Genomic DNA, 17,289 nt, shown 5'->3' on the forward strand with positions numbered 1-17,289 from the left:
GTACACGTATTTATGACCCAATTATATTGACTCAATTATATGATACTGAAAATTTTATTTTTTTATCCACGTAAAATGTAGTGTTAACTTAAATTATTGATAAAATGTTTGTACTCAGTAAATTGTATAAATTACAATACCCCGGTATATTATGATCCTCCAAAAATTTCCAACTAGGGATCCAGGGGATACTTTTGTTTACCAGAGGGTCAAGCCCTATTTTTAGTAACTTACACAATGTTCATGTTTGGGGGGGGGGGGGGGGGGGGGGGGTCGGGGTCCGGAATCCGTACCCCCCTCCCCCCTCCTGCGCATGTAAGTTGAGTCATTTTAAACAATGGCAACTTGTGTGCATCAAAGATTTAAAAGAAATGAATTTCTGAAATTTTAATTTTTTAACAACAATACAAACAATTTAAACATTAACTTAAATATAATTCGAACAACACACTCCAGACAATGCATGTATCTATTTATTTAGAACCTTTTTAAGATATGAATATGAAAAGACTCTCTCTTCCTCTATACCAACATTTATTATTGGCAAAAAATCTATAAAAAAGATAAATTTTTCAAAAAGACATCACTGATTTTCTAAAACCACACTATTAGGAGAAACATATATACTAAGCATAGTATATATATCCCTGCTATTAGGCACTTGATTTATATGAACCTTAATTTTCTATTTGCTGTTCACAATGTAGTTGTAAGTGATTTTGACATTTGCAAATTAAACAAAGCTGAAAGATCAAATGATATATGAATTTCAAAGGTGGTGCTCTTTCGCTAATTAATTATAATACAAATTTCAACTCTCTCTCTCTCTCTCTCTCTCTCTCTCTCTCTCTCTCTCTCTCTCTCTCTCTTTTTCTCTGAAGTATTCTAAATAAGTACTGGTAAATGTATACACATCTATACTGTCAGGACGGAATACTTTAAAATATGCCTATAATGTACAATAAATCATTAAACAGATGTATCACAGGCTGAAAATTAAAAAAAATATAAAGTACTACTGGCTAGTACACTTTAAGTAAATGTACCAGTAGTTATATACATGGAATGACTTAAATATTGCAGTGTAATACTGATTTGATAAAATTCATATGATTTACAACAACCTTTGCAATTTCAGCTTATCCAAAAACCACAAGGCACTTCTCATATAACCACATCACTTCATCCATATAAAATGTGGAACATACTGTGTACTGTCCAAATGGCAATCCAAGGCCTGTTTCTATTATACCCCCCAAACTCCTTTTTTGCCCAAAACATTTCATTTAGAATGTTCCCTTCCCTGGAATTTTCTTATGTAGTCTATATGGTAATACATGTAAATTTGATCACAGCAATGAGAGGAATATAATATTGAAAATTAACAAACGAAAAAATATCCATCTGAAACTTTGGCACCTCTATGAAAAAAAAAAATAAAGTCAGAAACCCACAGCCTTCCTTGCAAACACTGACTATATATATGGGCAGGTTCAATGAACTTTTCCTGGTTTCTTGAATATTTCATGTCATATTTCAAGTTGCTTCAACACAACTACATGAAGAAAATATTACTATAATTATGCCTAAGCTACAATGTGCTCATAAGCAGTGTCAAACACATAGTGGGATTAAACAAATGAAATGGGGGAAAAGTTCATGGAGTTAGCCGAGGGATAAAAAAGCATAATATGGTATGGAAGTTTGGCTGTTGGATACTGGGAATTGAAAAAAAAGCACATCGAACCATTGAGCAAATCGTAAGCATGTGATATATAACAAACACATTGAATACATCATGAGAAATTGATTGCCACTCCCAAATGAAAAACAGAGCATCATAATAAAAATACTTGTAAAATGGGAAAATAGACATCTACTTGTCATCTTTTAAAAATATTCCAACAAAAACAGATCTTGTGCAAAAAGCAATGAACATGCATAAAAGATATTGCTTAAATACATGTGCATTCATATGATATTTATGGGTATAGTGCAGATCACTAAGTGTACCTAAAAATATTACAATTTCTTTTAATCAAATCTGCAGTGAATTAATTTAAAATCAACAGGCAAAATCTGTATAACAGACAACATTGTTTTTATTGTGCTTGTATACAATGCACATTTACAGGGCATATCTTAACATAATACTCTGACCCTTTTGATTAAAGTAGAGGGCCAGGTAGAATAGAGCATGCACCATTACCACAGCAAATTCATATGATTTAAAGGCATTATAATAATGTATGCCATTATTTTTCACACACGCTGTTCCTGACTATCAATTCATGGCTCCTCAGTGAATGATATCTCTCAGAGTCAGGTTACTGTAGGCAGCCGTCCCTTCTAATCCGAACTCATTGGAACGTCGTCGACGCACTTCATTTTCTCGCCTTCTCTGTCGCACAGCTGACGGATTACTCAGTTGTCGACGTAACACCTTGGGTTGTCTCCCTTGTTGATCTGACACAACATTTGGACTGTTGCCAAGGTATAAATCTGAGAAGAGCTGCACAAGAAAATAAGAGATGTAAAAATATCATATATAACAGTAATAAGTTTTCATTGAGGATCGTCAACAATTGAGGTACAATTCCTTAACATTCACAACAGGCATGAATCGAAATGTGAAATGCTGTAAATCTGTTTCGTGAATCTATATTCACAGTGCGATAATATGAAATTGTTTGTGATATTTCAGATCGAAGCAGCATTATGCTTAGGTCATCTTTACAGTTATACATATACATTTATTAACTTAAACATAGGCAGGGCTCTCTACATGACCTTGACCTTTCACACATTTCCTTATAAATAGATTATGTTATGACATTTCGCTTCGTTAAAAAATTACCAGATTGGACCTCATGCAAGATGGAAATCAAAAGAAGGATTTGGTTAAGGGAATACGTGTACCTGTAGTCTCTCCATCAGCTGGTTCTCTTCCTGGGTTTCACTTCCTGTTTGGTCAGTTTCCTGGTTTGAGTGTGCTCCTCTCCTTGTGTGTTCTTTAGGAGAAAATTATGTTTATAATCTTACTTGCAACAAGTCAATCAATTGATTCATATTTATATGTATGAATAAAATAACTGAAATCTCAAACTCATATACATTCATGTACATACATTTATAAATTATATATGTACTGGTATACACTGTATAAGATGTTTAGATGATATTATTTGTAAACTGAATTTCATAAATACATGTATATAAAAAAGCAGGATGCTATTGATCTAATTTCCCATTATTTTTTATTGCTGCTGAGAAATCTATTCAAGGCTTAAGCACCAAGCATGCAATTTCTATATGCATGCACATTTATAATTTAAAATCATATTGAATTCATAAACAGAATTATTTTGTTACTGTAGATTCTTTATTTTACGCGAGTACTTAATTCCGCGATTCAACGGTTTTCCATCAAATCGCAAGAACATAAAATCGCGAATGCCGAAATTTTATCATAGTTTCATGTAGTTTACATATGTCTGAAAATTAAAAGCGAGATTTTAAAATTTGCGTGACGGGCTTCTCGCGATTTTACGCGGATATTAATTCCTCGCGTTTAATTAGGAATTTACAGTAATTTAAAATTATTTTTTTTTTTTAATTTGTTTTTATTAAACCCCAAAAAGCAGTCCCACCAAACTACATGTATTGGTATCATTTTGTGCCATGCTGTGTTAGAGGAAATGAGTAGAAGGATAAGTGAAGAAGATGAAAGAAATTAGCTACTGCAGGTAGATCATCTAAAGGTTTCACATGTAACTTAAAAATATATTATAAATAAAACAACTACACTGTACAGACACACAGACAGACAGGCAACCAGCAGAGAGGCTGTTAGCTACAACAGAATGGAAATCATTCATTATTCTGAGTACCCTGCTTGTCTCAATTTAGTCATCTACTGGAAAGTTACATGTACATGTACATGTACAAATGATGTACATAGACAGAAGTCAATTATGGATCCCTATTTTAAAAAAGAAATTTCGAGTAAACAGGTTGGTAATTTTATGATATAAGAATGTGTAATGACTAATTAAAAAGCTATGTAGCAAAACTATTCATTGTGGTTGTCCAGATTGTGTCATACTAGTAAGACTGAGGCAGAATGAAAGCTTGATACTTATCACATTTGGTTTACCACTAGAGTTCAAAGTTTATTCAGTTTCTAGGGATCTTACTATCACCAGTGAAATGGATGTCATTTCATCACCATTGAAATGATATACATTTCACTTGTGATATTACAATGACATCAAAGACACAGTTTATTTTTTGAATATTCATCTTTTAATTTTCTGACACAGATAATGACCTGAGACAAGCAAGGTGTGAGGAAAATAAATAAAATGCATGCAGAGTTAGCTTCCTTGAAATACCTGATGGTCGAGGTGCCCTGGGGGGTAGACTTGCCCTGGAGCCACCGGAGTGTCCCCGAGATAAGCCCCCCTCAGGACCCAGATCCTCAGCCACAATAATGCCATTGGCAAGGCGAGTTGAGCGTAGACTTGTATGTGATCCAGCAAGGCTCACTCGAGAATCTGGAGATGAACGTAGAGATGTTAACAAGACATCAAAATCATGAACATCAGCTGACGAATCAGCTCGACGGACTCGCTGGAATAAACCACGCTTTCCACTGCGATAACTACTCGCCCCTAGGCTTGTCACAGTGGATATTGTGTCTAAGTCAGCATTTGGGTTAGTTTCATCAGACTCAATTAAGGGAGGCAACTCCCTTGTAGGAGAATGTATCTCAGAAGGTCTACTAAGCATTAAAGATCTCACACTAGGTGATCGAGATGATCGAGATGACTCAGGTGTTGTCAACAATGAACCAGGTGAATGGCCTTTTTGTAATATGGATAAAGTTTTTCTTATAACATTATGAGTGGATGCACTGTCATTTTTCGGACCAAAAGGAAATTCTATCACAGCTGTAGATTGCATGTCATCTGAGTCAAGATCTCGAGATAGTTCATCTGAACGATTTCGCCAGCGACGAGAATTTTTTCTTTTAAGATTCTGACCTGCAAAGTGTTCAGAAGACTGGGAATGAGCTTCGGTTTCGTTTTGGTGTTCATCCGATCGAACATTCAGATCCTGAAGGCACTGATTGAGAGATGATTTCCGATTCTGTAGGCGACCTAACAATCGACCGCCAGGCAGGGAGGTAGTGCCAGACACATTATCTGACCCATCACCCCTAAATTAAAACAAAATTTCATAAATTTGTCAAACAAAACTCTTTGAAATTAAAAAAATTGTCATAGTTTGCTGATACTCTGATAAATTTTGTGAAATGACTTTACTTTATACATTATACAAGTACTGGTACATAATATAATATAAAATATTATACATGAATTTAACCATATTGTATCAAGATAAACATTCATTATACTTCTCCAAAAATCTTTAAAAGATTTAATTTTGTAGAGTGTTGTATTTTACTCCTTCGGAATAGAGATAATGTCCCATAATTCTTTATCAGAAACATGTATCGGTGATTTACCCATTAGCACCAACAGACATTCCATTCAAAGTGAAACTAGCCCGCAGTGGATTAGCTGCTGGCTCTTCTGCTTGACGCCCTTGTAAACGCCCCTGCTGTGCCATTTTTTTCCCCCGCAGACTGCTGGACTTCTCTACCGGGGTGTTGTCCACTCTTACTAACCCCACTCCTGGAATGCTGAGTTCACTTACTCCATTCCCCCTTATTCCAGAAGATTCAGTTGTTTTTTTGGCAGCAGAAGATCTGAAATGAATATTACAATTAGATAGTACCAGTATATGAAAAACAGCTTTCAACTTATAACACACTTCCAGTCCTTTTCAATCATGCTTCTTCTTTTCCTTACTTTTATTAGGCTAATGATTTATTATCATTCAAACTTATGATTTCATTTAGGGGGATTAAGTTACAATTTTTCACCAAACTATTCCATATTCTTTAAAGTGAATAAATTACAGTGGAGAAAAATATAGCTCAATCATCCAATCATAGAGATGAGCCCCATTATTTAGCAGAATAAAGAAAAACATAATAAACTTATGACCTATTAAGTTAACAAAAAGGTTACCTTTGACTGAACTCAGTAAACGAGTGTTTATACCCGTGACTTAGGAAAGTTGATGAAAGGTTACCTTTGACTTAATGAAGTAAATAAATGGTTACCATTGACTTAACTAGGTTTGTAAATGGTAACCATTGACTTAACTTAGTTTAGGAGTAGTTAGCTTTGACTTTGATATGTATAAAGTGGTTGACTTTGACTTAACTAAGTTAAGAAGAGGTCAGCTTTGATTTGATTGAGTTAAGGAATGGTAAGCTTTGACCTAATTTAGCTAATGAGTGGTTGATTTTGACTAAACTAAGTTAAGGAGTGATTAACTTTGACTTAATTGAATTATTGATTACCTTTGACTATAATAAGTTAAGGAGAAGCAACTTTTGACCTAACTATGTTAATAAGTGTTACCTTTGACTAGTTCGTTCAGCCTCTTCCTCGGCCTCTAACTGGGCGGTGACTGGGTCCCATACCACCTGACCATCCACTGGACACGTGGGGTGGGAGTGTAGCAGCCAGCTGTCTATACAGTCCTTGTGAAACTGTACACACAAAGATGGGGTAAGATTCAAGTACAAATTCACAATGAATTTACTAACATTTTTTTTGCCTGTGATATGACTGCTTATATATTTTATTGAATGCAGTTCAATGGTTGGCACAGCCACATTCCAATATGCGCAAAAATAACCAAAAGCCAAACAATTTTCTTCGATCATAACAAAAACATTTACATCACAGGGGCCAAGCCCGTTTTAACATTGGTTACATTGAAATTAATGTTAAAACGGGCTTGGCCCCTGTGATTTACATTATACATTCCAACGCTGTTTCTTTATTTTATTTGGGTACTATAGCTTTTAAGAAAGTTGGTTAACAGTGTTTGAACTTTGTTAATTTGGAATAAGTTTTCATAATTTTGGCTGAAAGCACTTTTTTAAAATGAAAAAAAAAAGATTACCTTATGTTTACACCTGGGTAACTTCCTGACAAATTGGTTGACTTCATACCCTCGTAGACAGATTCGACACTGCATGCCAGGAGCCAACAATGGTCCCCGCTCACGGACCTTCTCCAGGGGAAACTTATTGATAACAGACTCAGGAATGTCACTGGGCTGCTGATTGGCATTGCTTGAAAAATTGATTATTAAATATATATAACGCTAAATACATGCATTCACACAAAAAATCTTCCAAATTTTTATCTCCGGAAATTTCAAGCACTTGTTTCTTTCCTTTATACTTGGTTGTGCAAATTGAAACTTTTGGCTTATCAAAACCATGTTAAATCACAAGCAGTATTATCAAACTGAAAAAGGGTAAACTTAACATAGTGGCAAACTGTTTTTAGCGACATGTGCAGATATACAATAAATAATTTAAAAGATCTTTCATTTTATCTGCAAGTACTTTCATGTTAAAGTGAAGCAATGTTTACCTGTCTAACTGTGTCAGGAGTTCGTAGTCAGACTCTGTGAACTCTCTGTTTAATAAATCATTTGCCACAGCCTCGGGTAACACAGCACCATAGGTCCTCTGGGCTGGCCGCCATCTCTGGTTTCTTTTCTGTAAAAAAAAAACCCAATCATCAATTTATAAAAACAACCCTTACCAAAGTAAAATTATTGCTGCAACAATGCCGCAATATTGCGGCAATATTGCAGCAACACATTTTTGTTACCAGAAACCAGATTTTGAGACTAGTGAAATGTTGCCGCTAGCTGCAACAACTTCTGGTAACATTTTGGCAATACTGCTGGAGTGTTGCCGCTAGCGGCAATAACTTCAGGCAACATTCTGGCAATACTATTAGAGTTATTTCTGTAAAAAATTATATTAACATGCACCTAGAATATTGCCACTAGCTGCAATGACTTCTGGTAATATTCTGGCTACACTCAGTATCATACTGCCAGAAATAATTTTCTGGTAATTAACATCTACATGTATTTGAACATTTAAATTATAATGAACTAATTTATACATAATATATATAATTCAATCTGGCAATACTGCTAGCCATCATATTCGATTTCTGCTTTAATTATAATTTAAGGAGAAGCCGAGCAGTGGAGGGGGGTTAAAAATTGTCAATTATTTAGATTATGATTTCAGTTATAACACCTCAAAATTTGCCAGAAGTTTACCACAAACTTTTCTTTTTCCTCTGATTTATTATGCTTACCCAGCTTGCAAATGCTTTAGCAGAATTTAGACTTATAAAATTTTACACATTCACCACAAGTCTAAAACTGTCAATTATAATTGCATGCACACATATTTTCCCCCAAAAAATAATAATAAGTCGAAAAAATTAAATCTAATAAATATTTTATGATTAAAGTCTTATTCTAAGAAAGTCTCAATTAAAAAAATTCAGTGATATTCCCTTCAATGGCATATAACTGTTATGCATGGTTACGATGTTTCACTATAGTATAAAAGACTGTTTGAATCACCCCCCCCCCAACTCATGTTTTACGTGAATACCGACCTGTCTGTTCTTTTGTAACGGTATATTCTTTTTTATTAAGTTAAAATATCAGTCTACTTAGATTTGAGTATCTAAACTGCTCGATGCATGTTGAATTAAGAATTTTCGTATGCTGTTTGATTCCACTTTTACTTTCGTTTCAATGTTAAGTTACGCGCGCGCTGATTGGTCGATCAAATCGCTAGCCGCCAATTTTCACATTCGAAGCTGCCATGTTGTCTGCCATCGAATCTCCTGCGAGCTGCCATCACTGGAGAAGGTGAAATGAATGAAATACGGGAATTATCTGTAAACAGGGTTGAAAAATGCACTGTCAATGGAGTGTTCATCTGCAAAAAAAATCAACGGCTGAACTGAGGACGATTCTGAGTGAACGAATCGAATGTTGACATCCCCTGCACCATCTGCATGAGCACGTTTTTTAAAAAGTAAGTTTAGCAATAAAAATATATTCATTGAATGGCAGTTTAAACATGTTTGTTATAAGAATATAAAGCGAAAGACTGCGATCTACCATTACACCAATGGGTTTAACACTGTTTAAGAACCATGCGCAGATCTAGAATTTTATTCGCGGGGTGGGTGGGGTTCGACGGTTATTTGTTTGCCAGGGGAAGGGGGTCCGAGGCATATTTTTGGTAATTTTATAATTTGAAAAAATTTGAACGGGGAGGGGGTCTTGACCCCCCCCCCCCCCCTTGAAACTGCTTAAAACCTGAAAACAATTTCCAATGTGCTTATATGAAATCCATTTATCTTCCCAGTAGGTCTGCCATGGGTTACACAGACCTGAAGAAAACCATGAAAAAGCTGTCACCTTACTGATTAAATGAATGGTGGAACTGGCAACCAAAAAAGAATGATGACGTAATTTTTTTAAGATTATGGAGAGGAACATATACTCAACAGTGCTGAATTCCAATGTGGATATTGTTGTGATATTCTGATAGCTGTTTTTGTGATTGTTTATGTGTGAAATCAGAATGCCCACGAGGCTGTCAAAAAAAGGACATTTGGAATGCCCAGGACGAATGCCTTGATCAGTCGTAATACAGCAAGTGGTTGTGCAGGACTTGTGAACTATATGGTTTGAGCTTTGCTTACGGTAAACAGTGAACTTTTGTCCATATCCATCTGTGCGCGTTGTGTCAATCTGTCTGTGCGCGTTGTGTCAATCAAACTACGATACATGTTATTCTGCAGCAATGAATTGTCACTGATTGGCTGAGTACTTTCTTTAAGTCAAGTTTCATCATGATTTGTTCTATTGTATTTATGTGTTAAATTTAAAGATTATTAATTTTAACTGGTGTCCTTTATAAGCATGTTGAAATTCCAGTTTTAAGTCTCTAATATTATACATTATATTTTAATTCAATACTTATTTTGTGCATGTTACATTGAATAATATAATTTTTTTACTTCTGTAATATTGTGTAATCACAAACTGTTTTTTATTTTTTATTTTTGAAAGTCCAAATTTAATGTAATGCGAAATGTTAGTCTTGTTGTAACCTTTTTGCATATTTAAAAAAATAAAACTGTAATGGCAATTAAAGATTTTTTTTTCATTTTGGTTGTAGATTAATATAATATACATGAACTGCTTTACTGTGTACATTTATTATCTATAAATATTGCATATATTGTACCATTGATGCCAGAGCACAGAAAATGCATTGAACCAATATTTCTGCAATGTCATTTTTCTTATGCAAATGTATTGCCAGAAAGGTGTTGTCGCAACAATGTGTTGCAGCAAAACTTTTGCGGCAACATCTTTCTGGCAATATTGCCGCAATCTCATTTGCCTACGAAAAACGCTACTGCAGCAACATTGCCGCAATGTATTGCCAGAAAGGTGTTGCAGCAAAACTTTTGCGGTAACATCTTTCTGGCAATATTGCCGCAATCTCATTTGCGTACGAAAAACGCTACTGCAGCAACATTGCCGCAATGTATTGCCAGAAAGGTGTTGTTGCAACATGTTGCAGCAAAACTTTTGCGGCAACATCTTTCTGGCAATATTGCCGCAATCTCATTTGCATACGAAAAACGCTACTGCAGCAACATTGCCGCAATGTATTGCCAGAATGTTGCTGCAATATTGCAGCAATAATGCCAGAATGTGTTGCCAGAAGGTCAATATTTTGGTAAGGGAAAGTCTCTTAATTTCCTTTCAAAAATTTCTTGAATGTAGTTTTAATATTACATCTGATCATAAAATACAAATATAATAATATTATTTAGAGATATTCTACGTACCGGTAATAAAAATATAATTGCAACACACAAAAATTATTTTCTTAGGCACCAACACATTAATTCTATTGCTATTTCAAAAAGAAAATAACTCATTGCAAAATTTGCAGATTCATTTTTGTTGGCCATAGCATCTCATCTCTGGATGTTTGGTCTGATAATTGTACTTACATGTCTGTATTCAAATGGATGACTTGTGTGGATGGAAGTGTTGAAACAGGACTGACACAGGTGGAAATCTGTACAAGCAGTGCACCTAATACAACAAATCATATCTATATATTACAAACATTATTTATACGTGGTCATACTTTTTCGATCCACAGCCCATGCACATGCAGTGCTATTTTCACCAGTATTTCATTAATAATGACATTATTTATTCTCTAAGAAAGTCTTGGGTGCTGTACAGTTAATTTTGTATGCACTTTTGTCTCGTTCACTCCCAGCGGGATAGTGTAAAAGAGTTCTTATAACTCTAAATTAAAGTTTCAGTAAATTATTTATTATAATATCATATACATGTACTTTGGTAAAATTAAGTCCAAAATAGAGTGAAATCAGAGACAAGTGGAGGAGTCTAGTCCTTGCCCTATGTGCCCCTGGGCATAACAAGGACTAGGGAGGGGAGGCGGAGAATGAAATCATTTTTTAATGCAAGAAGTAAATTGCAGTTAAGTAATGTGAGGTTGAATATAACCTAGTATCAGTCTATAGAGGGACATTGATTGTACTGTACCTGTAGCATTTGCCTTCTATGGGTGAGACTTGACAACTCTGACACCTGGTGTGGAGATGACGATCCATGCGTCCCCCTGCGGGGACCCCCATAGCATTACGACTCTCTGCCTTCAGGAGTTCTATGGGGCCAAAGTCCTCTCGACAAAATGGGCACTTAATGGTCTTCTCCCCCGAAGTTTTCTGGTGGTCTGCCCAGATCTTCATACATTTTATGTGGATACTGTTACCACAACCAAATCTGTAATAACATCAGAAAGTACATAAATCACTCCCTATAAATTAATATAATATTTTAAGGGTAGGTCTTTCTATAATAAATTGTGATTTATAATGCTGACACTACTATTACTAGCTTGGACAACCATATATGAAATTTCATTTCTGCATGTAGTTATCATTTAACTATTTACATGTCCAAATTAGTGTTTAAAATGGTATAATCATCAATATCACATTACATTAATTTCATGAAACCTGTAATGAAAAACAATTTGCATCTATAGGAGAGAATTTTCATGATTTGACAAGAGTTATTTATTCTAAGAAATATAACATGTTCTGTTCAATTATTTGATAGTACATGTCAGAGAGAATATTTCTCAATCGTTCAAATAAACTACTGGTACTGCCCAGCACTTACTTGCAGAAGGTGACAGGCTGGTGTTTGCCCAGCAGTTCATCCTGACAGATGGGACAACAGTCATCGTCCCCGATTTCTCTCTGTTGAATTGTAGGCCGTCCATCCGCATTAAACCCTGTAGTCCCCGGGGGACCAGACGTTGCCCAGCGCCGGACTGGAGTTTTGCGCTGCTTGGCCGTAGCTCCGAATAAAATGTCATTGATCTCTCTCTCCACCAAGCCCAGCTGCCACGTGACTGAAAAAAAACAGATTGTCATTGTAAATTTCCTTTTGACTGTTTTCTTTGCAGCTTTAATTATGGTACCCAATGGATAGAAATTATTTAAAATTTATACCTGGATTATTCTGTGGGACACGAAACTTTTTCAAAATCAGCCAACATATATGTTTACAAAGGTCTCTGTCTTTCATGAAAGAGGTACAGGTGCAGGAATGGGGGTCCCCTAAAAACACCTGAAAGAGAGAATAAATTTTAAGACATACACATGATAGAAGCGCTAATATTTATACTAGTACATCAAAAACATTGTTTCTTAAAATCAACTGTTCATTCATGATTGTATAGTAGTAAATTATTCATTTATTAATCAATTCAATTTATCAATAAATATTATTGAGAACTGATAACTTAACCAAGGTGTATAGTACATTGTACTTGACTGCATTGTAGGTCAGATATAATATATATATATATATATATAAGATCTTTTATTTCTTTAAGGATTTAACTAATTGATACTAAAGCTATAAAATGAGCAATAACCAATGCAGTACCTTGACAGGTTTAGTTTCCCCCTCCTCTTTCAGGAGGAACCCTGTGGGGCCGGTCTCTCGGAGGATGTAGATGGTGGCATTGAGCGCCTGACATTGACGCCAGAACACAACATCATTGCAGGTCCGCCGCCATGCCACACTCCTAGACATAATTCTGTTGTAGGGAATAAAAATAAATCGTCAAATGGTTGGTCGGAGTCAATTGCATGATTTGTCATAAAAAAATTTAATTATTGGTATAATTATTTTAACACTTTCTTTTTTACAATTTTTATTTTGTACTCCTTGAGAGTTAATTCAATGATTTTTGAAGGAAAAAATTCAGTCTCAAGATTGCTCCTTTGAAATGCCCATGCACTTCATTATATGGCACGCCAAATTCACAAAAATTAGCTAAGCATGGTTTCACATTTGATAAATTAGGTTTATCAACTGGTAACTATATAGTTTATGAACCGCAATCTATAGTTAACGATTTGTTCACCATAGTTTTTATCTGTAAAACTGTATTTAACAATTGTAAACTATAGTTTACAAATGATAATCTAAGTTTATCTGTCTGCAAATAACGTTAACAATAGATTTCGCTGATAAATATAGATTCATATCTGTAAACTATAATTTACATTCGTTAACTATAGTTAGAGCTGTTAATCATAGTTTCACAATCGTGAAACTATATTTATCAGATAAATTATGTTTTGCAATCGCAAATGGTTGTTTTCAGTGTTAATAATAGTTTTACACTTCTGAAACATATAGATGATCGCGTTAACTACGGTATATGGTTCACAGATGTGAAATATAGAATATTGTCATTAACTATAGTTTTCAACCATTAAACCTAGTTTATCGACTGTGAAACTATGATTAGCTATCTTTTGTGAATTTGGCGTGCCATTCTTTATTGTGTCAGGTTGAAGGATACTACAAAAAAGTCTACAGAGAGGATGCATTACAAAGGAAATTAATATGATTAAAGAACCTGGATGATAGTAAGTGAAGTGAGCTCTAAGAACCAGTGTGCGCGGGAAAAAGAATGAGCTAAACCTACAGATTCATCACACAAATTTTTTTGTCTACGTCCCATAATGCTCTCTAATGTTTTCACCCGTGGTGCTATGCCAAATATGGCCAACATTTAACTCCTTATTTATGATGTCTTGAGGTTTGAAGACATGTTTTGAGTACCGCACAAGCTTTGGCAAGACCCAAGAGATTTGTTTCATAGTTCCATACCTTCGTATTGAGTCGAGATTTGTAAACAAAGACAAAAAAGGTCATGAATGACGTACGTCACAGTGCTCTTGTGCTATATTTCCCATGATAAATTTAGAGGTTGATCAAACACCTGTAATGCGTGTACTAGCTATTTTAGTATACCTGCCTCATTGACATATGATTTGTTTTTATTATTTTTTGATATAGAGATTATATAAATATATACTAGCAAGAGTCATACTTTACAGTGTCATATCGATCCAATTTTAAGCTAATTGTGCAGTAAGTATATGAGCAGGGAGGAAATAAACAAAAGGGCATTTTGAACATACATGTTAACCTCCAGTGATGAAAAATAGGTAGATTTTGAATTGAAAAGCAGTCGCGGTCTTTTTCGTGTATATTTCACAGCATAGATTTTTGAACTTAAAAAAAAAGAATATATAAAGAGAAAAAATAAATATTAAAAAAATTTATGCAGATATTGGATATAGTCACACCATTAAATTTGAAAGTGGGAAATTACACACCTAAAAACAGGGACCGGGTTCGTTCTCTCTTTCTCAAAAATTCTTTCAATTGATGTTCTGTGAAAACTGACACAAAGTTGACAATGATGTAATTAAGGTTTGTGTATTTCTTGCTGTGCTCGCCACAACGGTAGCACCGTATAACATATTATTGAAAAATGTGAGAGATGTTTAGTGAACTTCCAATAGAAATTAAAGCTATCAGATTTTCCAATGCTTCTATTATTAATTGCCGTTAGAAATTATTCTCTTTTGAGAAGTGGACAGGCATAGCCTACATCCACTTCGAAGTGGATGTAGGCTATGCCTGTCCACTTCTTAAAGGAGAATAGTTATAGAAATCTGTTTTCATTATTAATAGAGTGTCATGAAAAAAGGATACATGGCATTATTGCATATGCATTTCAAACAAAAACTACAGAGATAGCTTAGCGTACGTACTTCAAACCATGTCCATATAATGCAGTGCTGAAAAAATGTGATTCTCGAACAAAAAATAAACAATTGAGATGTAATTTTCCATTATATACCTGTCCTATCTGTAAAGAGAATGTTTAAATTCCCAAATATCACGTCATACGGCCATGTTGTTTATAGCCTCGGTTTGAAATCACCATGAAGAAATATTTGATATACAATAAAACCAATATGCAAATGTTATGTTTTCCGGATTTACAAAATCAAAGTATGGCAGGCTCCAGAAGTTTTAGGATTTTCGGAAAATGTTTTACATAACCTTGAAATAAGTTCGAGCATCCAAATAATCTCTAAAAGAAAATTTTTAGTAATAAAACTGAATTATTTTACAGCAAAAACAAAAAAAAAAAGAAAAGAAAAATGAAAAAAAAAAAAGTTGCCATGGCCTACACCGCGCATCCAGCACTGTAATGGCTGATGGTATGTGATAATGTCTATTCAAGATGAAAAATACATCACATCCAAAGAGATTAAGTGCTATAAAACGATTCCATGAAAAGTTGACATAAAACTGGTCGTGAATTAAGGCTATGCAAATGACGCTTTTGATAAATTGTATGAATAAGAATACTTTGTAGCTGTCTTCATGAAAAAGAATGTGGGATTTGAATAGTATAACTTCGCGGGTGCAAAAGATTAAGTAAAAGAAAGTTAGGAAAAGGTGAGAATGTCAGTGCCCAATTTAAGATGAAGAGAGAGAGAGAGAGAGAGAGAGAGAGAAAATATCTTGAATTAGAATTTAAAGAAAGCCCATTTTCAGTATTTTGAAAAGAAATTAACACGTTTTACCTGTTTTCATTAGATTCCTGACTGTTTGACATATCACGTAACGGAATTCATTCTTTTCTCTTTTTATATCTCGGATTTTGACAAATGATAGACGACTGTTCTTCTGATAACGTAAATACAAAATTGCGCACCCATTTACATTGCATCGGGTACCTAGACTGTTAGATCATTACGTAGCTTATGGAGTCAAGTTACAAGACTTTTGCGGACTTTTCAAAGAGAAAGCAGTAGCGTTAAAATGTTTTTTGTTTTTATGCATTGTACGAATCGTTGTGTTGAACTTCAAAATTAAATATCACTTTCAGTTAGCTATGAACTTTGATAAGGTAATTTCTGGTTCATCTGCTCAAGACTCAATCCATGACAAATATTCAGTCACTTAGCTTTAAATGACCGGATTTAAACACAAAAATGTTTGAACTGATACCTAATTAAGATATTTATAAATAAGGAGTATAGTCACACATCCTAACAGACAGGGGACATACAATTAAAACGAACCCTGGCTCGAGGTCAGCTGGTGGGGGTTATGATTTATGTATTTGAATCTTTTTCTACTTAAAAGCTAGCATTGATTTGCATACGGCGCAGCATGGTATTGTAAGGCTTAAATGGAAAAAAAACCTATTAAAGCAGAAAAAATATGAATTTATGAGCTGAGCAATGTTTTGTTAATCTTAATTGACATAATCTGAATCTCACATGTTTTGTTTTGTTCTGACGATTTGTATTTGTATGTATTATATATATGTTCCTCTTGTACCAAATTATTTGGTCTGAGCGAATAAACTGAACTTGAACTTGAACTTGTTAATCTTAATTGACATAATCTGAATCTCAAATGTTTTGTTAATCTTAATTGACATAATCTGAATCTCATCATATTTTTTATATTTAACACCTACGACCTTCAATCTAAATCTACTAAGTATACTTCATATGCAGGTATGTAACTATAGGTTTTTTTCCCCAAAATAGAGGGACCATACAAAATTAAGTGTTGATGCTAGTACGTTTATCAAAAATAAGAAGGATCCCAGTGGACCCTCCCCCTTGCTTTAACAAAACTTCAAATATATGTATATATACCAGAATAATCAAACAACGGACACTAGATACAATTGCAAAATTTTAGATATAACTTTAAAAAAAACCCATACATCCATCAACAATCAAATATATATACATGTATATACATATATCAGAGGAGAGGTTTACAGTTCTTATTACCTTCCACATAAAGTTATACTATTTTTTGTGTCGATATGTCACA

General features: G+C 34.4%; 1 protein-coding gene across 1 annotated transcript; it reads right to left on the reverse strand.

Annotated features, from left to right (window-relative positions):
* Nucleotides 1-417: 417 nt before the first annotated feature.
* On the reverse strand, nucleotides 418-16,153 carry LOC128163785 (E3 ubiquitin-protein ligase ZSWIM2-like). The gene is made up of 14 exons (XM_052827448.1): nucleotides 16,017-16,153; nucleotides 13,000-13,153; nucleotides 12,561-12,678; nucleotides 12,226-12,460; nucleotides 11,584-11,823; nucleotides 11,016-11,100; nucleotides 7,527-7,654; nucleotides 7,048-7,219; nucleotides 6,498-6,628; nucleotides 5,531-5,773; nucleotides 5,046-5,221; nucleotides 4,395-4,556; nucleotides 2,920-3,011; nucleotides 418-2,512 (listed from the first exon to the last, which is right to left on the reverse strand). Exons 1-14 carry the CDS (start codon nucleotides 16,046-16,048, stop codon nucleotides 2,300-2,302), a joined length of 2,181 nt encoding a protein of 726 aa, XP_052683408.1. The 5' UTR covers nucleotides 16,049-16,153; the 3' UTR covers nucleotides 418-2,299.
* Nucleotides 16,154-17,289: the final 1,136 nt, after the last annotated feature.

Source organism: Crassostrea angulata, chromosome 9, assembly GCF_025612915.1.
Source record: "Crassostrea angulata isolate pt1a10 chromosome 9, ASM2561291v2, whole genome shotgun sequence".
Lineage (NCBI taxonomy): Eukaryota > Metazoa > Mollusca > Bivalvia > Ostreida > Ostreidae > Magallana > Magallana angulata.